The sequence below is a fragment of the Rhineura floridana genome, chromosome 5 (assembly GCF_030035675.1).
Source record: "Rhineura floridana isolate rRhiFlo1 chromosome 5, rRhiFlo1.hap2, whole genome shotgun sequence".
Taxonomy (NCBI): Eukaryota; Metazoa; Chordata; class Lepidosauria; order Squamata; family Rhineuridae; genus Rhineura; species Rhineura floridana.
The window spans coordinates 101250179-101275081 of record NC_084484.1 but is presented as its reverse complement, the minus strand read 5'-3'; the positions used below and the strand labels follow the sequence as shown (position 1 = coordinate 101275081).

Here is a 24903-nt window from a genome sequence, read left to right as displayed (position 1 = left end):
TGCCCCAGTGAGCATTCTGACTGCCAAATTCTGCACCAGCTGCAGTTTCTGAATTGTCTTCAAAAGCAGCCCCACATACAACGCATTGCAGTAATCAAGCCTAGCGGTTACCAAAGTGTAGATAACAGAAGTCAGGCTATCTGTGTCCAGATAGGGTCAAAACTGAACAAACGTATTTAAAACATTAATTAAAATTGTGTATATTAATCAGTCCATAATACACACAAAGATTGCAATTTACCAAAAAATAACAATTGATCTATCCCATCCTCCCTCTAGGAGTATTCTTCTGCTTTAGCTGCAAGTCTAGGGGAGTGGTGTGGGGAGATGCCATTTGATTAAAAAAAGTTGCATATTTAAACTTTTTGTAAAAAAGAAAATTAATCTGAGAGCAGATAATGTACCAAACTATACTATAGGCATGGTATAGTAGATTCTTCTGTTTTAGATACTTACAAAACATCCTCATTAGTCCTTTCCTCCTCACCTTCTTAAAATAGTTTGTATGTCATTTTCCTCGGTTAAAAAAAATCTGCAACTGTTTTTCTTTACGTTCATAAAAGTTTCCTGTTTGAGGAAAGAATGAAACATGGGAAACTGCAACTAAGAGTACTCGGGTGGGAAATTATGAACAGATTTGAAGGGCTGGCCAATAAATGTCTGTAGCCCTTTCTTATTGCGCCACATGTCTTATAAAACTATGGAAAGTCACACTGTTTCCAGATAACAAAAAAATCATTGCATAGCATTTTCCACAGGTGATTCACAAATACATTCCAGTTTCCAGGCAAGCTGGAAAAACATTTCACATAGACTGCTCCCTTTTTAAATGAAAAAACAGGAAACTTTTAAGAACATGTAGTCATGTTTATATCTGTTATAAATGCAACTTGAAATGGGAACACAAGTCAAATCCTCAGAAGTAGTCAAGCTGTTATTGTTACCATCACAGCCATTCTTTATGACCTGCTGCCCACCCAGTAGTTTATTGTCTTCTTACAGGCCCAAGGCATAACCTCCTTATTTCAGAATTGCTAGCTAGACTTACCACGCAGAATGGAGAATGAGCTGTAAGACTGCTTACCCAGTTTTCTTTGAATAACAAAGGTGAAGTGATTCCTACAGAGCTTGCTCCATATCTAAAACCAGGAATTCATTTTTTAAAACACATGGTAATTATAAGCATATTACAAAACAAAGCTATCCCTCAGATATAGGTCAGAATGCCTCTTACAAAATTAAGTTAGTGAATTCATTCACAGATGCAGTCATTGCCTCTGGAGAATTCTAGGTCAGTTTCATTTAAGATTTGTGAGAAATAACAACCCTGATGTCACCAGATACAGTGACCTAAAAACTGGAACACCCTCCCATCAGCAAGAACATAAGCTAGGGTGCACTGGAGGGGGGACGGAGAGAAAATCCGGCAGTCATGGTTTACCCACATAAGTTGTGGGATTGGCTTGTACCCCTACCCCCTGCAAACAAGGGGAGTGAGATTACTTCAGCAGTTTTAGGCTACATGCACACTAGTGTCCTTAAAAACCAGTGAGATTGTTTTGTATGGGTGCAGTTTGAAACGAGCCTGCATCCAGCTGTACACATCTCTGTTGATTCTTTTTTTTTTTATCGTATTAACTCTGTGTACACACCAGTGGGCAGAGCTAGACAGTGATGACCAAACCGTTTTGAAATCAAGACAGCTGACCTCTCCCCCATTCTCCCTCACAGTTACTCACTTTGCTTGTGTCATTTTTTATGGGGAAAACAATTCATTTTAGATCCTAACCCCCCCGCCCAATGCAGATGGCGTGTTTGTGTGTATGGTGTGTAGTTGCTTCTCAACTGGCCTCTGTTGGTGAAGATGGGTGCTACTGGCTGCAGCCCCATGGCAAAAGCCCCAGCTTCACTCAGGTGGCCAAAAGCTATCACTCAGAGCTCTTCCACTAGTGAAAGCAATTGGAAAGCCCTGAAACAAGGTGTTTCAGAGGATCCAAAGTCCATTCAAACTCCCAAGGGGCCTTCAAAATGCACCAGCTTAAAGTGGGATTGTGAATCTGGAGACAGAACTGCTTCCCTGCTGGCCCCACTTTGGATTCCTCTGCCCAGCTACAATCCTAGACACTCTCACCTGAGAGTAAATCTCACTGAACTCAATAGAAATTACTTCTCAGTAAACATGCATAGGACTAAACTGTTAAGATACAACCCTAAGTAAGTTCATTCAGAAACAAATCCCACCAAACGTAATGGTTCTTATTCCCTGGTAAGTGGTCACCCTGATGGATGACCTTTATTGGGAGAAGGACAGGGGGAGTGCAACCCTGTTATTCTTCCTTGATCTCTCGGTGACTTTTGATACCATTTACCATGGTATCCTTCAGGGCCAACTTGGTAATATGGGCATTGGAGGCACTATTTTACAGTGGTTCCAATCCCATCTCCAGGGTTGTTTTCAGAGAATAGCACTGGGTGATTGCCCCTGGCAGTTGTGCTCTGGGGTGTCGCAGGGTACCATCTTGTCCCCCATGCTGTTTAACATCTCTATGAAGCCCTTGGGAGCAGTCATCAGGAGATTTGGGGCAAGGTGTCAGCGGTACCCTGATGATTCCCAGCTCTATTTCTCCGTAACATCTGAATCAGGAGAGGCTGTGCAAGCCCTGGACCACTGCCTAGACTTGGTGGTGGGCTAGATGAATCCTAGCAAGATGGAGGTGCTGTGGATTGGTGGTTTCTGAGTTCGGGTAATTGGTCAGTTGCCTGCTTTGGATGGGATCGTACTCCCTCTGAAAGAGCAGGTTTGTAGTCTGGGGGTGCTCCTGGATCCATCTTTGTAGCTAGAAGCCCAGGTGACCTCTGTGGCTAGAAGTGCCTTTTACCAGCTTTGGCTGGGAAGACAGCTGCAGCCATTTCCGGACCAGGATAGCCCGACCACTGTTGTCCATGCTCTGGTAACCTCCAGGCTGGATTACTGTAATGCACACTATGTGCCGCCACCCTGGAGGTTGATCATCACCAACATGTCACCCTGCTGCTGAAAGAATTGCACTGGCTGCCTATTAGCAACCAGGCTAAGTTCAAGGTTCTGGTTTTGGTGTACAAAGCCCTATACAGCTTGGGACCAGGATACCTGAAAGATCATCTTACCCCTCATATACCCAGTCGATCACTACACTTTGCAGGTGAGGGCCTCCTGCAGATACTTATCAGGAGGTCCGTTCTGCACAACACAGGAAGTGAACCTTTAGTATAGTGGCACCTACCCTTTGGAATTCCCTCCCCTTAAATATTAGACAGGTGCCTGTTATCTTTGTTGTCTCTGTTATCTTTTCGGCACCTACTGTAGACCTTCCTCTTTCAACAAACCTTTTAAGTAGAGATCTTATCCCAGTCTGCGTCTGTGTTGGAATTGCTTTTTAAGATGTTTTAATGATGTTTTGTTTTAACATGTTTTTAAAGATGGCTTGTAGGCTGGGTGGGGCAAACCACCTGTCAATCACATCACACCAATATGACCTCACACTATTGACAGGTATGTTGTCCTGCCAACCTGTCAAAATCCCTTGAGCTTCTAGAGTGCAACTTCTGAAGACAATCAGCATGGGTTGAGCTTTCCAAGCCTCCCTGGGTCTCTCCTTTCAAGCTCCGAGAGAAAGCATCAGCTTGAAAGGAGGGGCACTACAAGACTTGGAAAACCTGCCCTGCGCCAAATCTTTCAACCTCCAAATCGGAGGTTTAAAGGATTAGCATGAGGTAATTTTCAGCCTTGGAAGTTGAAAGTGCAGGGTGACTTCAAGCCTGGAATGCCTGGCCTGCCCTTTTCAACCTATGAAATGGAAGTTGAAAGGACCAGGATGAGATGGCTTCAAAGAGTCACGCGGTATGAGGTGATGGGTGGGTGGCTGTGGCTTTCCCAAAGCGGCCTGGCAGGCCAAATGAGGAAATCTGGTGAGCCAAGTTTGGCCTGTGAGCCAGAGGTCCCCCACCCCTGCTTTCAAGCAGCTGACAGTTAATTTCATTTAGCGCAGCGATTCCCAACGTGGGTGGTAGAGTCCCCCAGGGGGGCGTTACAGCTTTTCAGGGGGGCATTGGCATCATTACAAACTTTAGGGGGGCGTTTGGGTTCATTCGGGGGGCCTTGACATTTGGCGGTCTGAAGATGAAGCATTTAAGTTTGCCGTCCACAGATAGAGTAGAAAGAAGGGCGGAAGCACAGCGTCATTCTTTGCCCCACACTAACCTACCACAGCTAAAGTACTGAAACATAAGGAGGATGTAGCCAATCCAATCCAGGCTTACTTAACTGTACCTGAAGTCACATGTATGCTACTTCAGAGTAAAGCGGGTTATTTTGCCAGTAACATCGATGGTGGCTAGATATGTTTGGGGGAATGAAGGCAAGGGTTGCCTGTGGGAGTTCTTGAGCTGTAGGGGAAAGCCCCCATGATCTGCTTATATCCCCAGAGACAAAAGAAGGGAGACTGTAGGCTCGGTCTGGTAAGTAACCTACAGATTTCTTTGGGCAGGGTGGAAAAAATGAGGAGGTTCTATTATTACCTTACGGTGTTGATTTTGCCCTGTTCTTTGAGGTAGGTTTCTCTCCTACGTTCTGATTCGCCCTAATTTAAATATCCTCATACCCTCACTCCTTCTATGAGGATTTAATGAGAAGCCAGGATAAGAAGGCATTTCAAAGCTGAGAAAGCTGTGTTCTTTTGGAGGGTCGGGGTGAGGAGAAGTATGTTTATTTATCTGTTTTTCAGCTGTTTTCACAACATCTCGCCTTCTCAAGACATGTAAGCTGGAGGCTAGAACTACAGAGCTGTGAACTCATCAACATACAAGGGGGTCTGAGTCAGATGGCAAGACCCTGCAGGAGCGGCATGTGCCTTTGCAGTAGGAAGTTTTTGCGGTATGCATTCTCTTGCCACTGCAGACGCTTGCAAATCTTGTGTGCAGATCTGTGCAACCATGAATTTGGGATACAATTGGATGAAACAATGGTGTGAGACAATGAAGCACTGCTAATGGCCTACGTACGATTTATCAAAAATGAAGGAGCATATGAAGAAATGCTGTTCTGCAAATCAATGACGACCAACACAAAGGGAGAGTTAATGTTTGAAGAGCTACAACGGTATCTAAAGAGCAAAGAGATTCCAATGAAGAATATCATCTCATGTGCAACAGATGGAGCACCATCAATGCTAGGTCGCCACACGGGTTTAATCGCATTTTTAAGAAAAGAAATTCCAAATCTATTTTCTATCCACTGTGTCATTCACTGTCAACATCTTGTCGCCAAAAAGCTAAGTCAACAGCTTCATTCAACTATGGCCATCGTAATATCAGCGATAAACAAGATTAAAGCACATTCATTAAATAGCAGATTGTTCTGTCAGCTGTGTGAAGACAACGATGAGGAGTTTGAACGCCGCCTTCTTCATATTGAAGTGCGCTGGCTCTCCAGAGGCTCATGCTTGAAACGTTTCTGTATTTTATTTGAAACAGTTATAGAATTTCTGCAGTCTGTTGACCGTGAATTATGCGAGAAAGTTAAACTTTTGCACAGAGATGTGGCATATTTGGCCGACATTTATGACAAAATGAATACGCTGAATCAGCTTCAGGGTGATAATTTCAATTTAGCTGAGGCAAAAACTGCGATATCTACTTTTATCATGAAGTTGGAGTTGTTTAAACATAACACTGGCAGAAGAGTTTTTTTGCAGTTTCCTACCATGAGCAGCATAAAAGCATCTTATTTAGACTGAGTTGGAAGAATATTGCTTACATCTGCAGTCACTGAGTGACTTTGAGAATCGCTTTAAAGATTTGATTGATTTGGAAATACCTGTCTGGGTAACAAATCCATTCACTTGCAAAGGAGAAGACCAAGAACTTAGTTTGCATGAAGAAATTGTTGAGCTTCAAAATGATGAAGAATCGAAGCAAATCTTCAACAGCAGAGGACATCAATTCATGTGGCTGAAACATCATGTGAAATTTCCTGCTCTATGGAGAAAAGCAAAACTTCTTTATATTGCCTTTCCATCTTCTTATCTCGTTGAACGAGGATTTAGTGCAGTGAATCGCATACTAGTGAAGAATCGAAACCGTTTGGATATTGTTAGTCGTGGTGACTTAAGACTATTACTATCCAAGTATACTCCAGATATTGTGAAGTTAGCCAAAACTCATCAAGCTCAAGGATCACACTAGTATTTTATAATAAATCTCATTTTATTTACTTTTCTATAACTATGTATGTATATTACTAAATCATACTAAGAATTCAATGTGTAATCTAAGTGCAATAAAAAGGCATGATAAAAACGATCAGTAATAATAATTGAAAATACCTTTTATGTATTACTCAGATTTTAAGGGAAGAATAGGAAGCACTGGCATATACTTAATCTGAGGGGGGCGTTGGGTCAAAAAAGGTTGGGTAACGCTGATTTTAGTGGCACATCAGAACATCAGAATTTTAACCTCAACTGCTAATTTCCCCTACTTTTTCAAATATCAAGTTATATTCTATGTGAGTTAAATACTTTGTTTTCATTCTTTCCAGTTCAGCTCTACATCCAAAACCATATTCCTTGTTTAAACTGTTCTTCCCTCTCCTTCATTCATGAACCTAATGAAAAATACATTTCAAATTGCTAGGAATATTTTTAACATGTACTGTGGTTTCCTGAAAACTAAAGTTAAACACTGTAATTTCTGCTGCCCCCTTTAATTAGAAATGTAAAAAAATAGTAACAAAAAAGTGTGCAGCGTTTTTTGTGACTGATCATTTCCACATAGTTTTCTAGTAGCAGAATATATTTATTTATTATTTTATTTATATCCCGCCCTTCCTCCCAGCAGAAGCCCAGAAGTGAGCTTAAAATGTGAAAATGCAATCCCTAGTTTCTGATTCAAACTTTCAAAAGACAACCAATAAAATCAACTTAAAAAAATAAAAAGGAAAGTAAGCCACGTTGATCTGTAAGGAAAAATTCTAAACTTACACAGTCGGACAATATCTTTATTAGGACCAACCAAATTATCAGAACATAGTGACCAAGCTTTTGAGTTCCCAAGGAACATTTAGACTGAAAATATGGTGCATCACAGAATTACTGGATTATTTCCAAAAGACACAGCACAGCTTACTTTCCTGGAGCACAGGATCAACTACCTACATAATTATGGTACTGCCCACTTCAACAAAAATTAACTGAACCATCATTACAAGACTGAAGTAAGATTGACCATTCAAGGCTGCAATCCTAACTCTATTTACCTGGGAGTAAGCCCTTATCGAATGCAATAGGACTTATATCTGAGCAGACATGGTAGGACTGTGGTGTAATTTATTGGCTTTGGAAACACGACCTTATCTTTTTTATTGTAGATATGAAATGAGTAGGAGTTTGAGAAAAAGCCACACAACTTCTTCTTTAAGCAATAGTTTGTGAATTACTAAATTAAGATCCAAATGTTAAACTTGCACTCCTGCTACCAGAATCAACAACTATTGCCCCAGGGGGCTTATATACTGTATATATAAGCAACACTACATATATGATCTATATACTAGATTTCTATATATTTCTAAAGTAAAGATTGATGGATTCCTGTAAATAAAGCTGTATTAACGTCAATGCCCATTTTATAATGGAACAAAAAGAAACAGTACACTCTTTCCAGTCAACTCAGATGTACATGCTGCTCACTTCTCTATTCTAATGAATGCTTATGTTTGGATTTTACCAATTATCAAATACATTGTTTTCTCATATCATTTGCAAAGATGGGAACAGTGGATCACAATGGATGATTGAGTGTATGAGTGTATGACGTGGGTTTTTTTTTAAAAAAAAACTATTATTATTCTAATATTATTCATATAGCACTATCAATATGCTTGGCACTTTGCAGAGTACAAGAGGACAGGTCCCTGCTCTGAAGCACCTGAGATCTAAAATTCAGTCCAGGGAAAACAGGAAAGGAAGCAAAGGCAGGGGCAAACAGGGAAGAATATGTAATTGTTTCAGTTGCACATGCATAGGATTGGTGACAGGCTTAGTCAGCTGCAGTAGGGACTCAGCCAAAGGCTTCATGGGAAAGGTGGGTTTTAAGGAGGGTTTAAAGGAAGTGAGATCACATTGCTGCCTCCTTCCAAAGCTATATATGGGCCATGTAAAAAGTACTAGATAATAACTGATTCATTAGCAACTGGCACTTAGTGTGAAAGTTCTGCCATTTAAACAGTTTGATGTGCATACTGTAACTTTTCTGTCCGTTATTTGTATTCCAGAATTTTAAGGCTCCTTTTGGAGGCCTGAGATTTTTTCTGCCCTATTTGCCTATCCAGACTGGAAAAACTGGTTATAGCAGTATTTCTTCATGGATAGCGCTGTCATTTAAAAAACAACAACTTACAATAGATACCAGAAGTGGCATTAAAGGACTTTCTCCCCAGCGATCAAAGACCAACTGCACAATGACCTTTAAAATAAGATGTCATATGATACCTCAAGGCAGGGCTGCTGCAAACTAGTACTGGTTAAGTACAGGCAACAAAGGATTAAATGGAATAATCTTCTTAAAGCATCAAATGGAAACTTAGAATCATGCAAAATGCAAAGCTATAAATAATTGGTTTCCTTAAGCAAAGAAAAAAATCCAAGATATGTTAATGATTCATGGGTCAATTTCCTCAGATTTCCTGTTATCTACCCCTTTCCCCTTTACATGACATCCATCTCTCACCATGCAAGAGGACTGAGAAATGTGGAAACAACATCTCCAGGCAGACAGATTAGAGGAAGGGAAAAGAGGCCCTCCTGTTTACCAAGCATCTAACTTGCAATCACCATGTTTGCTGCCTGCCTCATTACTTCTCTATATAGTGCTCCAAAGCTGCTAATGTTATTTTTAATTTTAATATGAAAACATTTTCCCCAGACACTTGGCGGAAATCATATGTTCAGATACGCCTTTAATTGGGAGAGCTACTCAGCAGAAATAAGCAGACATTGAACATGGCACATGTAAACGTTTATCTTAACAATCACACACATCTAGGCAAGGAAACACTTCTAAAAAAATTACAAATATGGAAATTAAGAGGAAGTGAAACCATAACAAATATGGTAATTAAGAGGCATCAAAAGGATGGAAAGCTGTCTTGACTGGGCAGTCACAATTTTCAAAAGATCTGTGCTACTACTGCCAAAATACAAGTTTTACCTTTAGTTGCATGGTGAGGAGAGGGGACTTCTTTGCACACCCAAATTTAACACCATCACTACGGATTCCAGAGGGATAACGAAGATTCACAATTTCAAGTTTCCCAGAATGTTAATCATTTCTGTATTTAATGCAACTGGGAAGGTTGGTTGAGCTTATACAAATGCTGAGGAGAATCCACCTTTTTAGGTGCTGAAAACACACTGCTCCTTGCTCATACTGTTTGAAACCACAGACGAGTTCCAGAATTAGCCAAACTGCATTTGCAGAGTAAAATTTAAATCTTACATGTAAACAGTGCAGAGGGTTGTTTATTTAGTCACTCTGAAAATACTATTCATCTTTAAATATGAGTAGAGATACGGAGGATGTTACAGAAAAGTTACGGAGAAATTCTTCAGTGCTCCCTCCATAAAATGGATGCATTTGAAGTTTGGGAGAAACTGAAACTCTTATGAAATATTTTATCTTTCAGAATGATTAATGAAATATTTTTAAAGCAGTATTTTAAAATATGAATATTGACTGGGCTGCTAAACAAAGGCTGCAGTCCCACACACACGGATTTAACAAAAGATTATTTGTAACCAATGCATTTTCTATCATCTGCAGCATAGATTGGGTTTGATCCAAAGAATCACAAATGGAAAAGTACTCATACAAGGGGACTTTCCTCCCCACTGGAGTCCTGTATACTCTCTGCTCCATATGAGATGAGATGCAAGAGGGGAGAATCCAGCAAAACCAGAAAAAGGCACCTTGTACCAATGGTATGTGACAACACCACATATGTTAATCTCAACCCAGGCAGATTTTTGAAAGCATGAGAAGTGTTGCAAAGCACCTACTTTTTGCTTGGGAGGCAAAAATCACGGGTCTCTATCACCTGCCTGCCATCCACATGTTTCCTTTCAAGGCTACAAATTCATTACAGAACTCACATTAAATGAATACAAGCCTTTATTGTGTCCTCCCTATTCTAGCAAACAGACTGTATACTTATCTCAATGACATTTTCAAAAATTATAAAAGCTACTAAACATGCCACTAAATGAGTCATGAGACATTATATAAATCCACTACCTGGCCACACCTTGGCCAACATACTAAAAAACAGTAGGACTAGAAATATAGAGAGAAGGAAGTAGTAGACAATAATGGAAGTGGAAAACCTTTTGTGGAGTTTTTCTTTCAGATACTCTAAAAATAATCAACTTCAAATGGAGACTGAGGGTATTGGAATGGGAAACCATGAATGGAATAAACTTGTATTTATCTTCCATTTCTGTACTGGATCAAATGCTTGATTAACCTGTTAAAACGCTTAAAGAAATTATACACTGCAGAACTTTCCCCCCGTTACAAATAATCCGTTATTTTAAAAACAAATATCTGCAGCAATATGAAACCTAACACTACTAGACAGCACTATTTTGCTGCCATTTTATGAGTCCCCTATGAGCACCTTAGCTTAAAGAGCTACATTTTCTCTGGTAAGATGAGCTAGTAATAATCTAGCAAGCAAACTAGAATGAAATGCACTTCAAAGTTTCAGATGGAAACAATCTACTGAAGGTGTGGGTAACCTCAAGCCTGGGGGTTGAATGGTATCCTTGAGGCCTCTCTATCTAGCCCTCCAGGCCATACCATTCACAGGCATTATTGCCCTTCTTGAGTGCTTTGGTCTGATTGGAATATGTCCTTGTACTCTGATCATGCCTGTTGTGTGCCTGCCTGGATGGATATATCAAACCTCTGACTTTTTATGGCTGGAATTTAGCCTAGTGGACATAAACAAGAGTCACTTCCATTGCTCTGTCCAATTTTGCTTCTGGCCCCACTCACCACTGGCATGAAACTCCTGGAGTTGCCCATGAGGAAATGAAGATTTGGGCTGAAAAAGTTTCTCCACCCCCTGCTCTTTTGAAATGGAAAAGAGGGTGCTCACACTATACCTAGAGTGGCTAACTAATGACTATCCAAATGTTGTTGGAACTCCAACTCCCATCAGTTCCAGCCAACATGGCTAATAGTCAGGGATGGTGGGAGTTAGAGTCCAGCAACACGTGGAGGGTCACAGGTTAACCATCCCTACTGTATACACTAGCATGGAAACCACTGACATGGTTAATGTTCAACCTTCCTATGGTTCCTAACCTAATAAAAGGAACACTGTATCACCTATCAATTGGCTTTCAAGACCCCAGAGATTCTGTGCACCCTTACAAGTAGTAGTTTAAACTTCACCTAAAGCCTAGACTCCTTTTGTTAAGCAAGAACCAAACAAAAGTCTTTCTTTCAGTGTACCTGAATTCCCCCTTTCAGGACCACCCTACTCTTATGTAACCTTTGTTTTTAAGACTATAAATGGTCTTCGATAAGGGATAAAGAGCCCAGTGATATTCCTGAGAAGTTCTATGAGGTCATGCAAGTGGTGGGATTTCAGAAGCAGCTTTATTGGCAGATTCTATGTCTTATTAGCCTTTGGAACTCTCCACGGAGTGTTCATTTTTCTACCTCTGAATCCAGGTGATTCTATGAGAAGTCTTGCTGGGATAAAGTCAGCTGGACTGATCCTGAAGTCAAAGCTTTGATTGCTCTTCTTCAGCACACTCACTTCCATTGGACTTCATCCAATAAAGCCTTGCCAGAAAGTCTCTTTTTACTTTCTTTTTGGATTTTCCCTAATATTACAGAGCCTCACATCATCCTTCCCTGGGTTTGAACGTAAGGAAGGAAAGACGTAATTCTCTCACACACACACTTTCCCATTCCTAGCTGCAATTCCCCCATTTTCTCCCTTTCTCAGTTTATCCCAGAGCAACTTTTCTGGCAGCCATATCACTTCTCAAACAGATAAGGCAGTCTGATGATGCGATTGAAATGTCTGTTTTTCTTCATTGTTTGCTGTGCATTTCCTGGTTGGATGGCCATTTCACATGTTGACAAAGTAACAGGACATTGCAAAGGACACTTTATCATCAGAGTAGAGATGTGCTCCTGCCTCCTGCAGCTAATGCAGGATTAAATCTTTGCTAATGCCTCTCTTTTTAAAACACCACTTGCACTATTTCATGAATTAGCACAAGTTAAAAATAAAATAAAAAGGGGAAATGGTAGTGTGGTGTGTGCACTATAAAAGAGGGAGTATATGCGAGTGTGGAGGGAGGAAGCTGCCCTTCAAAGTCTCACTTTGGGTGTGGAGGAAGGCAGACAGGCTTCAGCTGGGTTCATGGAAGATAGCAACTGGAAAGTTAAGATTCTCTGGCCAATGGAGTCACAGTGCTCAGCTCCCTGCTTTTCCTGTGAGAGGTCACGGCTGTTATAACAGGTAGCAGTTGCATCCAGCAAGAGGGAACTACAGGGAGACTGCCACGGAGATCTGAAGGCTGAGCTCTAGAGTAAAGGTCAGGTGGGAGGAGCCTGAGCAAGCATGGTAGATCTTGTAAGCATTCTCTTAATAAAGCTTTAGTTATAGCAAGCAGGTTTCTGTCTTCTCTCAGTAAAGAAAGCACTATTAAAACAACGGCAGGCTGGCAGTCCCTGCCTGAGGTCCTTCTGCTTGCTCTCCGAGGGTTATAACTCCCCACTTGAATCCCCAGCAAGCATTATTATTACCGACTGGGGTAATGAAGAACTCACATAACCCCTGCTTTAAAATTCTAGGCCAAATTCAAGGTGCTTGCATTAGGGTTTAAAACTCTTTAAACACTTAGGCCCCAAATACCTGTTAAGATCAGCAGAGGGGGCTCTCTTGGTCATTCCACTGCTCTCCGAAGTTCAGGGCTGGTAGCATTCTCTGTGGCAGCCCCTATGCTGTGGAACGTCATCCCCACAATGGTGCATCTGGAGCCTTAATTGTATAGCTTTTGTCATATGCTGAAGAGGCACCTCTTTACCCTGACATATGATACCTGAGATATGAATATTTTAGGATCAACCCATTTTTTTTTCTGATTGTGAACTGTTTTGAGCAATTTTAATTTTGTATTTCTATATTGCTGCGATCTGTCCAGGGCATAATGCTGCAGACATCTAAGTTATTGTTAGGGTAAGATATCTAAGTTATTATTTTGATTATTTTAGCACAGCAGTTTTTTTGGGAAGGCGGCTTTAAAACAAAGTTAAGTATTTGCTAATAAGTCTTTTTTTAAAAAAATCTGTGCTATTTCACTAAAGTGACTGCTGCAGGGGTGAGACTGCGCTGGGACCATCACGGGGCAAGCTGTTGCACCTGTCTTGCCCCCTCACCCCTGCTCTTAGTGACATTTATCTGGGGACTGTCCTTTACCAGACAGATGAATGCTTTTGGTTAGCTGTTCTTGGTTTGTTTGTTTTTTTAATGCTAGGATTTTGTTAGTTAGATTTTTTGTAAATTGTATTCTTTTTATTTGTATTTTGTATTTGTGTTTTTTATTTGTGTGTAAGCCGCCTTGGAGGCCTTCTTGGCCAAAAGGCGGCCTAGAAATAAACTGTAACATAACATAACAAAGTTCAATTGCATGCATTAACAGCAAAATAAAAAAGGAAATAGTGGAGGGAGAAAGAACTCGTGGTTGAAACTGTTGCTTTAATTACTGCTGAGAAAAAGGGTAAGGGGACAGAGAACAAGGTCAGGAAATGAATAATGAAAGCAGTCATGAAGGGGTGGGGGGAAAGGGAGGAGACAAATATTTCTCACACTGTAACTCACACCCACTATTTGGACAGAACATAATGAGATGTACAAGTGAAACAATCTACTAAATACTGTAATTTTTGTATTACACTGTACTGGCTATATTGTTTATTGTTTATTGTATTTTATCATGTTTTATTGTAAGCCGCCTAGAGTGGCCATTGGCTAGATAGGCGGCCTATAAATTAAAGTATTATTATTATTATTATTATTATTATTATAACCCTCATGTGTAGATGCTTGCTGGCAATTCTGGATGCAGCAAAGAGCAGATCTGAAAGCACTAAGAGCCCTCATTCTAGAAGCGCTCTGCGTCCTTTTGCTTCTTTTCAGGCCAAAACACTACAGACACATAGATGTGCATAGCGAGTTAACTACTATGAGTCTGAGGGCTAGTAACTGCTGTGGTTATTTGCAAGGAGGTTTTAGACAGATATACGATTTAGGCAAGGAATATGTCTGACAGACAAATTGCGTGGATACTCAAGCTTGTCAGAAACAGAATTTTAAAAGCGCAAGCACTCTCTCTCAAACTTTAAAAAGAAATAAGTGGTGCTACTTTGCCCCCTTGTGGGTGATCCAGGCATAATTTCATTTCCAAACCCTGAAAATGTGATTGCTAACAATAATAAAGCACAGCATTTATACAGCACATGTCAAGTGGTCCTAGTGCTTTACAAACGTTACTCAGGATGCAAAGAACCATGAAACTAGTTCTGTAAGCTCAGAAGAATTTTATATCATTTCTCAAAATATAAGTAACTGTATTAAAAGCAGGTGTATATAGCATGGGGGTCAGCTGTTAACAGTAAAAAAAAATCCTACTGGGCTAGTGCAAACCTCTTTTAATTCCCCTTAACTGGCTCTTTGGATCCCAGCTATTATCTCTGTAATCTTTATTATAGCCCTTTAAGTAACAGCACTATCATTAGCATTGCCATATATGCAGCCTAGTTTGGGTGAGGTTAAGTATGAACTGAGATTTATTGATTCACACTCTTAGGGCAGCTCTCTGAACATAGTACATAACACACATGCATACTCCCTGGTCTTTTTGAAGCCATGAACCTGCACAAAGCTGGGACTCACAACTTAGGCGGCAAGCCTACCTGGGAGTATGTCCCATTGTACTCAGTGGGATTTACTTCTGAGTAGACATGTAAAAGATTGTACTTAGAAGCCTGACAAAGCCAGTTCAGTTTATCAGAAGGATGTAGGCATGACGACATCACTTCTTCAAGTTATACTGAAGAGACAGTGAAAGCAGAAGGCTATCCAAGTAGATGGCAAAACCCCTTGGAAGTTAGCTTTGCTGCAGGAGCAGCAGCAGTTTATCTTTTATAAAGATAAAAGGTTTAGAGTTCTTGAGTGCTGGTTTTGTACAGTGGGGAAGTGAATAGCCAGCAGGAAGTGATTTCTCTACCAACGTAAGGTTCCTGACCTGGCAGGGCCCGAGAGGAGATAGCATGGTAAACAGGGGTTTAGCTGGTGAAGGAGATATGCCACTCATCATTAGTATCAGTGGTGTCCATGAGACTTGTACATAAAGACTAAGGAACACAAGCTGTCTTACCTAGAGAAAGGACTACATTTTCCCAGTGATAAAATAAAGTGTCTGACATGTTGGGAAATCAACACAAAAGAGTAGTGAGATCCAGCAACAAAAGTTGTGGAATCACATGCATGCAAGTAAAAACTGCATTTATATCTTCTAGATCACCTACTATATAAGAATTTGATTAAACATAGGACTGTCTGATGTCACTTTTGACAAAACCATGAAGAGAAATCATTTAGAGGAATCATTTTAAAAAGTAAAACAGCACAGTATATTTGAAAATATGTTTGCATTTCTTAAGTGTACCTAAGAAGCTGTTGAATAAGCCAGTAGCTATGGCAACTATAAATGCTCTTTAAAAGGACTATAAATTTAGATCTTTCAGGAACAAATCTTAATTCTAGAAAAAGTACAGCAGTTTTCTAAATAAACAGTTAGTAAGCTTTTTTTTGTTACATCAAGAGTCAGAACACCGAAGAACAAACAGCAAAATTTGCTTTCTTTAAGCTTTCGAGCACCATGTAACAAAAACCAGTGAATTACATTCAATATAATATTTTCCTTCTGCATCTCTGAGACACATGTATAGCTTTGGTTGGTTGAAGGGGATGAGTAGGAAAGAGAGATAAAGCACAGCATTATGCTTGTTTTTGACAAAGATCTGACTGCAGGTGGAGAGATTCTAAAGTTACACTTCAGATATTACGGTACATTGAATTAGGAAGCAGAAAGAAGCACTTGTGTTCCCATTTTTCTCCTCCCCCAATATTTGTATGTATCCATATTTATACAGCTCCATGTGTGTACACGATATTTTAAATAGCAACACGCATCCAAGGTGGGTCATAGTTACAACCTTTTGTTCCATGGATCCTAAAGATGCGAGAGTCAATTTGTATCTTTCAAATATAAGATGACAAATTGCCATTTCACTTGCCTGATTCTTTGAGCTACTTGGTAATATCAAAAGAAGTCACACACAGGAGATGGTGATAAAGCTGTCTAAGTAGATTTATGAATCACAGGTAACAAGTGGAGACAATATTTCCCTCAAATAGCCACCTGGGGATTGGCATTGAAAATGCATGGTATAAATTTTAGAAATAAAATAAACAACTGAGTGCTTCTATGCCAAGCAACAGAGAATCAAAAAGGGTGGTGGTGTCTGCATAGTCAGGTATGCAGAAAGATACTGTTTTCCAACAAATGGGAAACCCCCAAGAATAGGCAGAATAAGGATTGCACATGCTGTCATGATACCCTGGACACCCCAGAACAGGAGTCCAGTGGCACTAGCACAATACAGTGCTTCTGGTTGGAGCTTTCTGCTACCAATAGTTCAATTGCACCAAAGCACAACAGCAGATTGGTCAGAGTAGCCCCTGAAAGTGAACAAAGACTGCTACAGTGCTCAAGTCAGAGGTACTTTACAACATTTTGCTGCAAATCTACTCATTAAAATCCTCAGAGACCTACAGTAGTAGTTTTGTACAGAGTACACATAGCCTTTGTTAAACTAAGAACTCAGAGCTGGCCCATACAATTGCTGGCAAACAGTAGTATCCTTGGAGTCAGTACACATGTGGACGCAGGAACAGATCGTACTTAAGGGGCAACGTATGTACCATTGCATCCCTATAGTACAAACACGGAGGAAATTCCATACTCTGGTCCTCAGCCAGTCCATTTGCCTCAGGGCTAGCCCGAGACTTTTTTTTCCTTTTCTCTATCTTAAGACAAATGGAGGACTAGCACAGTCTGACTGGAGAACTAGCACAGTCTGACTGGACTGGCAGATGAATCTTATTTCAAAACTGGCAATGAGACAGTCACTGCCGCCACAACTGATAGCAGCAGACTAGATGGGGACACAGTGCATGTCATGTGCCACACACAGCTCTAACACTTTACACCACTCCCCTGCCCCTAGCATCTGACACCTGCAACAACTGCCTTGTTCTACCCAATAGTAGGCCTGGCCCAAATCTGGCTTATAGGGATAACTGCTGGCACAATGACTTGCCACCTGCTTCCCCTCAAACAGCACAGATGTATCCCAAGAAGTGAATAGTCTTCTTTTTCTCAGGCTCCTGGTTGCATGTTAGGCCAACCAGTCGAGGAGAAAGGGGAGTTACCATTTAGATAAGCTTTAGGGATAGCCGGGTTGACACTTCTTTCTTTAACGAAGCGCAAACAAGGGTCACCAGCAAACTTTTGGCGCTAAATAAAATGTTGACATCGTTCTAAAAAACTCCTCTGAAAGGGCTGTGCGCCTTCTTACAGAGTACCCGTTGCTCTCCCTTCTTTCACACAGGTTTACCGGCAGATCGGTTACAGTGTAGTACCCTTGCTTGCTTGGCTTATTTACTAGCCATGTTTGCCTCCCGTGGAGCCATCCCCGCCGCCCGCGGATGGCTCGGAGCGACAGCGGGCGAGGCCTGACTGTTCCGGGGCCCTTTTGCTTGCTGTACCAGGACCGGCTTATCCATTCTCCTGCTCCTCTCCCCACCGCCACAATCTCTCTATCTCTTTCACGTACACACACCGCAACCCCCAAGCGGCCACCCCCTTGAAGAGAGAAGCAGCCCCCTTCACCCCCTGTCTCCTCCCGCCTCGTCCGCTCACCCACCCTGCAGGGACCATCAGCGAAGAAGACGGCCAAAGGCAGGTTGCAAGCGATGAGCGCGGTGGGCAGATCGTGCAGGGACACCGTCTCCATGTCGACGAAGCTCCACTCCGTGTCAAGCTCCCGAGACGCCTCTGACGCAGCCTCCTTGTCATCGTCGTCTTCTGGCTCCGTAATGGTTACGGCCACTGCCGCTGCCTCCTCGGCTGCGGTGGTTGCCGGCTCTTTGCCTTCTTCCTTTTCTTCGTACGGCCTCCCCTGCTCCCTCCAGCCACCGCCGCCCCCCCTGTCCTCCATGCCGTGTTGAGGGGAGGAGCCGAGGGTGGTAACGAAACCCGTTTGGCCGGGCCTGCCTGAGGCGTTGAGTGAGGCAGCCACACAAATCTGCTGTCGCTGCCACTCCAGCACCAGCATTAACCCTTTCCCCTCAGCCCCGAAGCCAGATTGGCGACAATCAACGGCTCAAGGGCCGGCTCGCCGAGCCAATGAAACATCCCGGTTTCTAACTTCAACAGGTGACCCGTCTTGAAACGCGTTGGCTCTGCGGCAGCCATTTTGGATTAGGGCAATGCTCACATTACCTCTTCCCACCTGTCCGCTGCCTTCGGTTGTTTCTTCCTCCCAGTACGTTAACCGCTAAGTGTTGTTGTCCTCATCTCACCTACTGGCACGAGCCAAGAACTTGAGCAGAGCTAGGGATAAAGCCTGGTTGATGGAGCTGTGGAATTGACTAAAGCTGATTTGTTAGTTTCAGGGGAGGTCGGAGGAGGTGAGAAGGGGAATGGAAGCCAGCCCAAAAGTAAAAACAACAACAACAAAAAGTCTGGGGGGAAGCTCAGCCAAGACGGAGGGAGGGAGGGAGGGGAGTTCGGCAACGGAGGGATGGCAATGTAATCCTAAAGAGGCCTACTCTGAAGTAAGTTCCCAGAGGTCAATGGGGCTTACTCCTGGGTAAATGAGGGAAAGCACAGCAAATGAGGGAAGAAGGAAAAAGAGAGTTCAGCAGCTGAAGGATCACAGTGCAAACCCAAAGAAGCCTACTCTGAACTAAGTCCCACAGAGTTTAATGGAACTTACTCTCAGGTAAGTAGAATTAGGACTCCAGCCCTACAGAGGAAATATTTTGAGGGAAAGTGCAACAGCTGAGGGAAAGGGAGAGAGGGAGGAGAGAAAGATTTGAGAGTCTGAAGGATTGCAGTGTAAACCCAAAGACACCTACTCTGAAGTAAGTCCCATAGAGGTCAATGGGATTTACTCTCAGGTAAGTGAGGGAAAGCATAGCAAACGAGAGAAGGGGGAGAGTTCAGCAACTGAAGGATGATGATGCAAGCCTAAAGAGGCCTACTCTGAAGTAAGTCTCACAGAGTTCAATGGAACTTACTCTCAGGTGAGTAGAGTTAGAACTCCAGCCCTACAGAGGAAGCACCTTGAGGAAAAGCGCAACAACTGAGGAAACAGGGAGAGGGTGAAGAGAGAGAAAGCTGAGCATCTTATCAGGGCCGGCTCCAGGCATGTAGGCGCCCTTGGGCATCAGCTTGCCCTGGCCCCCCAGTGGGTGGGTGGGTGTGCACACACATATGCACACACAACCCCCCCACAGCCCCCCTACCTGTCTAGTCTTTACCATTGCCCTTAATGAAGATGACGGCCGCGGTTTCCCTAAGGGGAATGAAGCTTCCGCCGCCATCTTCGTGTTGGTTGTGTGTGGAATTGTGTGGCCGGCTCTTTACAGGTGAACAGCAAGACGTTCAAGAAATCCAAGCACAGACAGAGAACTAGTTTAAGAGTCCTTTACTGTGGACATTAAGGCAGCAAAACAGCATGCACGATCACAAACACCTTCCTAACAAGAACTTCTTCCCCCACAGTCTGCTGGCAGAGCTGTCCAGCCTTTATCTCCCTTGGTTGCCTTGGCAGCACCAGGTGCTGGCCTTGACAGCCTCGCCAAGGCTCTGTAAGGCTCTGCAAGCAGCTTAACCCCTGCTTTGCTCTTCTTTGCTTTAGTCTTGATGGAAACACAAGGCAGTCATGCCTATGGGTCAACAGCCCCCACCTTTCCATTAAGACTACACATGATTCAGCATTACATTTCAGCTATAACAGTTACATTTCAGTTTCCAGTAACATTTCACAGATTACATTTCCACAGTACATTGTATCATACAACTTAGCACAACATTGCATTTTTACTTGCACCATTGATCCCTTCAAGCTTTATTTAGTCACTGAATTTTGGTTGTACACAAGTCAGATATAACGTTTCTGCATCCATTTCACGTTCAATGCATGCACCCGGGCTGCTGACTATACCCACTGTGAATCTGTCTGGCGGCTTCCCAATGTTAGCCCTCTCGGAGCGCCTCAAGAGAACTGGAGCTTCGGCTCCCACTGTACCACCACTATCTGCACTTGTACCTGGCATGGCTTGTTCAGGTGATATCAGATCATCAGCTTTTCTTTTCTTAGTTTTATGTTTGCCCCATATTAATTCATTTAGAGCATCTTTTAATGGTACTTGAGTTTTCACCCCTTGTGTTGGTGCATTGTCTGACCCATTTAGAATAACAGACTGGTTTTGGTCCCATGGCTTGACTGAGATCTTTATGCTCCTACTTAGTACAACTTGCTGTGTCTTAGGAACCCAAACTCTGTAAAAAGCATGTTGGAAACCCAGCACAAATGCTTCCTGTGCTCTGGGAGCCAGTTTCTCATGCCTTTTTCCCTTTGGAATATCTACCCAGCACCTAGCCCCGAACCGCTGAATGTGTTGCACCCTCGGCTTGATAAACAGACGTAGCTTCTGTTCTGCCTCATCTTTTCTTTTCAGTAAATAAACATGACAGTACCTCGTAAAGTCATCAACCACGACCATAAAGTATTTAGCACCCCCTCGTGAGCTTTGTATCAGCCCTGGATCAACATGAATCAGTTGGTAGGGAGCGGTTGTGGTGCATTCCGCCTCTTTATTGATGGGTGCAACCGTAGCCTTTGCTTTACAACAGGCATCACAATCCATCAGTTGCCCACACTCTGTCAGTTTCATGTTTTCGCTATGTGTAGGGGTTTTCTTAATTGTCTCATAGTTTGCATGTCCTAACCTTCTATGCCAATCATGCACACAGCCGTTATGTGTCTGTCTCTCTGCACTTAACGCAGCACACCCTGCCTGATTGCTTTGTATGATGAACTGTGATTCTTTTAGGCACCCTTGCATGCAGACCTCACCCTCTCTTTGCACAATACATTTCTCTTTATCAAAGATTACAGTATAACCAAGATTCACTAACTTCTTCACAGATAGAATATTACTGGCTAATTGGGGTACATACAAAACGTTTGTCAGAATACCCAGCTTACTCAATTTCACTGTGCCTCGTGCCAGAACTCTGGATCCGTCCGCCAACAACACTGAGTCTTTCACTGCTCTCGACATGTGAAATAAACTTAGGTCCTTCAAAAGACAATGGGAAGCTCTGCTGTCACACACCCATTGCGTAGCGATGGTTTGAGGTTTTTCTGCACTTACAGAGTTCACACTTGACTGCTTCCAGCCACAGTCTCTGTTTTTCCGCCTGGCTGCACAGTCCCTTTGTATATGACCCCGTGCTCCACAAAAATAACAGGTTTTCAGCCCCTACTGCTCCTTGAAGTTAGACTGCTTGCTTTTGACAGCTTCCTTTAGCTCATCTCTTTTCGTCTCCTGTCTTCTTTGCCATTCTTGGTTCAGCTTTTCCTCCACAAAGTCCAAATTCAGGCCTCCGTCTGGCATAGCCTCCATGGACATCACGAGATTATTCCAGGTTTCGTCAAGTGAAGCCAAAACTATGTACACCTTCTGAAGATTGCTATGCTCGATTCCTCTGTCCTCCAATTCTGCAAACAAACGTCTGAACTCTGTTAGATGCTCAGTCATGGTGCTTTCCTCAGTTAGACGCATCTGGTACAGCCTTCTTGCCAAACAAAGTTTGCTCCCCGCTGTCTGATGCACATGTACAGTTTGCAACACATCCCACATCCGTTTCGCTGTGGGTTCGTCTCTCACATAGAGCAATTGAGAGTCAGAGAGTGCCAAAGTAATAAAAGCCTGTGCCTTCTCATCCTTACGCGTCCAGGCCACCTGAGGAACTGCCGGTGGGGTGGTGTCAATAACTTCAAACAAGTCTTCTTTAATTAGAAACGCTCTCATCCTTAGCTTCCAGCTAGCGTAGTTAGTCTCCGTGAGACGTTCCATAGGCATGCCTGCAGACATATTCACTGCCATCTTTGCTCACCTCTTCAAGGCACGATCAAGTTGCCTTCCGGAGCTCTGACTTGGATCAGAACAGTCTTCACTGTGCTGTAAAGTGCACCGGATCTGGGCCCATAACCCTGTTGGTTGTGTGTGGAATTGCGTGGCCGGCTCTTTACAGGTGAACAGCAAGACATTCAAGAAATCCAAGCACAGACAGAGAACTAGTTTAAGAGTCCTTTACTGTGGACATTAAGGCAGCAAAACAGCATGCACGATCACAAACACCTTCCTAACAAGAACTTCTTCCCCCACAGTCTGCTGGCAGAGCTGTCCAGCCTTTATCTCCCTTGGTTGCCTTGGCAGCACCAGGTGCTGGCCTTGACAGCCTCGCCAAGGTTCTGCAAGGCTCTGCAAGCAGCTTAACCCCTGCTTTGCTCTTCTTTGCTTTAGTCTTGATGGAAACACAAGGCAGTCATGCCTATGGGTCAACACTTCGTTGATGGCACACGTGCATGCTACGCGCACACATCTCTGCCATCAACTAAGATGGCGGCAGCAGGGTTCAGTACCTTAGGGAAGCTGCAGCCGCCATCTTCATTAAGGGCAATGCTAAAAAGCCGACTGACAGGTAAGTGGGGGGGCATGTAGGGGGGGCGTGGATCGAGGAAGGGGAGCGGAGGGCCCCTCAGGGGCTCCTGTAGCTCCGGGGTCCTTGGGCCAGTGCCCAACATGGCCGCCCTTTAGAACCGGCCCTGCATCTGATCACAGTGCAAACCCAAAGAGGCCTATTCTGAAATAAGTCCCATAGAGTCCAGTGGGATTTACTCTCAGGTAAGTAGGGTTGCCAGGCTCAGGGCCAGAGAATGATACTGTATCTTTAAGAGAAGAGAAAATTGCAGGTTTTCTTGCAACATTGTAATGGGAAAAACCACAAGGTGAAATTCTGCCTTCCCCCTGTACTACGTTTAAAGATACAGAAGACCCCTTGGTTGCCAGGCCCAGCCTCCAAGAGATCTTGCATCTCATGGCCTTCTGGTTTCCTTTATTAATTTTTTTTGGATATATATGCACGTGTGTGACTATCAACTGGTGGGAAAGGCATTGGTCTACATGAGCATTTATGCCACAATAACTCTGCTGATCTGTATTTTACTACAAGACTGAATAAAAACAGTGGGTCAAAATATATTTTAAAGGTAACTCTCCCGTCCCAAAATATTATGCTGTTCTGTTGCGTGCACAGTGCACACACCCATTTCCTCAATTTTGTTCACATCAGAATGAGAAACAATTGTACTGGAAGATGTGTTCTTTTAAAGAGGGCAAATATATCTGTGTGGCATGTGTCTCAACTGTGTAGTTAGGGCTGAAGTGGGGAGAGGGGCAAGTGATAATCCAGAGGGTGGCAGATGATAAAAGAATCAGTAAAGAAGAGAATTACTGCCAACACAGGCATGCTGGGGCCCAGTAGGGCTGTTTATGGTCACTGCAGCATCCTTTCATATTTCTTATTTTATAAAATATTTCATAGTCCAAGGGCAGCTGGACAGGCATGTACATGGCTATAGATGCACTTTATTAATTTTACTGTTAAAAATGTATTGTCCATTTCTATGATAAATCGATGCTTACTCCCAAGTAAATGTGTTAACAGCAGGAGAAGCAAATACTATTTCATCCTGTAGTCACAATGGTGCTATGATTTAAGTGAGCTTTTAAAATGAGAAACCACATGTGTTGAGTGTATTTCATATAGTAAAATCAGGGTTAACACACTGCTTTTGCTGGTTGTTTACTGTAGCTGGGGGGATGGGGAACCTGTGGCCTCCAGATGTTGTTAGATTTCAGTTCCCATTAACCCCAGCTAGCACAGCCAAGGGTCAAGGATGATGGGAGTTCGACTCCAACAACATCTGGAGGGCCATAGGTTGCCCTTCTCCACTCTAGCATAGCAGTAACATGGATGCAGTTGTAAAGCACAGAATAGTGGGGAGTGGGGGGAGGCAGGACATGGTGCACAGGCGAGAAGACAAGTGAAAATTGCTATTGTGAAAGAAGGTGGGAAAATGTACCAGTAATCTAGTAAAGGGGATGGAGAGAAAGACTTAGGAATCTGAAGTAACAGTGCAGTCCAAACCATGTTTATTCAGAAGTAAGTTCCACTGAGTTTATTAGGGCTTACTCCTGAAGTGAAAGTGAACACAGAATTACAGCCTTTAACTTCTAAATTCAATCCTTTCCTTTAAATACTAGGTGATTTATCAATAAACATTATAAAATTTATACTGTAATGTCTATTAAATGTTCAATGTGTCATCGTGTGACTCTTATTGTTGCTTGTTACGAATAGTACACCTACTCTTCAGGATTGCTTCGAAATGACTTTTGCTTATGGACTGCCTTCAAGTCGATCCTGACTTATGGCGACCCTGCGAATAGCGTTTTCATGGTAAGCAGAATTCAGAGGTGGTTTACCATTGCCTTCCTCTGAGGCTGAGAGGCAGTGACTGGCCCAAGGTCACCCAGTGAGCTTCATGGCTGTGTGGGGATTCGAACCCTGGTCT

At 42.8% G+C, this 24903-nt stretch overlaps 1 protein-coding gene across 2 annotated transcripts in view; it reads right to left on the bottom strand.

The window, feature by feature from the left end:
• RCAN1 (regulator of calcineurin 1) overlaps nucleotides 1-18892 on the bottom strand; it is a 51001-nt gene extending 32109 nt beyond the window's left edge. The window contains exon 1 of one of the 2 annotated variants that reach the window (XM_061627719.1): nucleotides 18112-18892. In XM_061627719.1, the coding sequence (XP_061483703.1) occupies nucleotides 18112-18522 (411 nt within the window). In that variant the 5' untranslated portion in view covers nucleotides 18523-18892. The remainder of the gene's footprint in view (nucleotides 1-18111) is intronic. The other variant, XM_061627718.1, reaches the window with a different exon arrangement.
• Between the last annotated feature and the right edge of the window lie 6011 nt (nucleotides 18893-24903).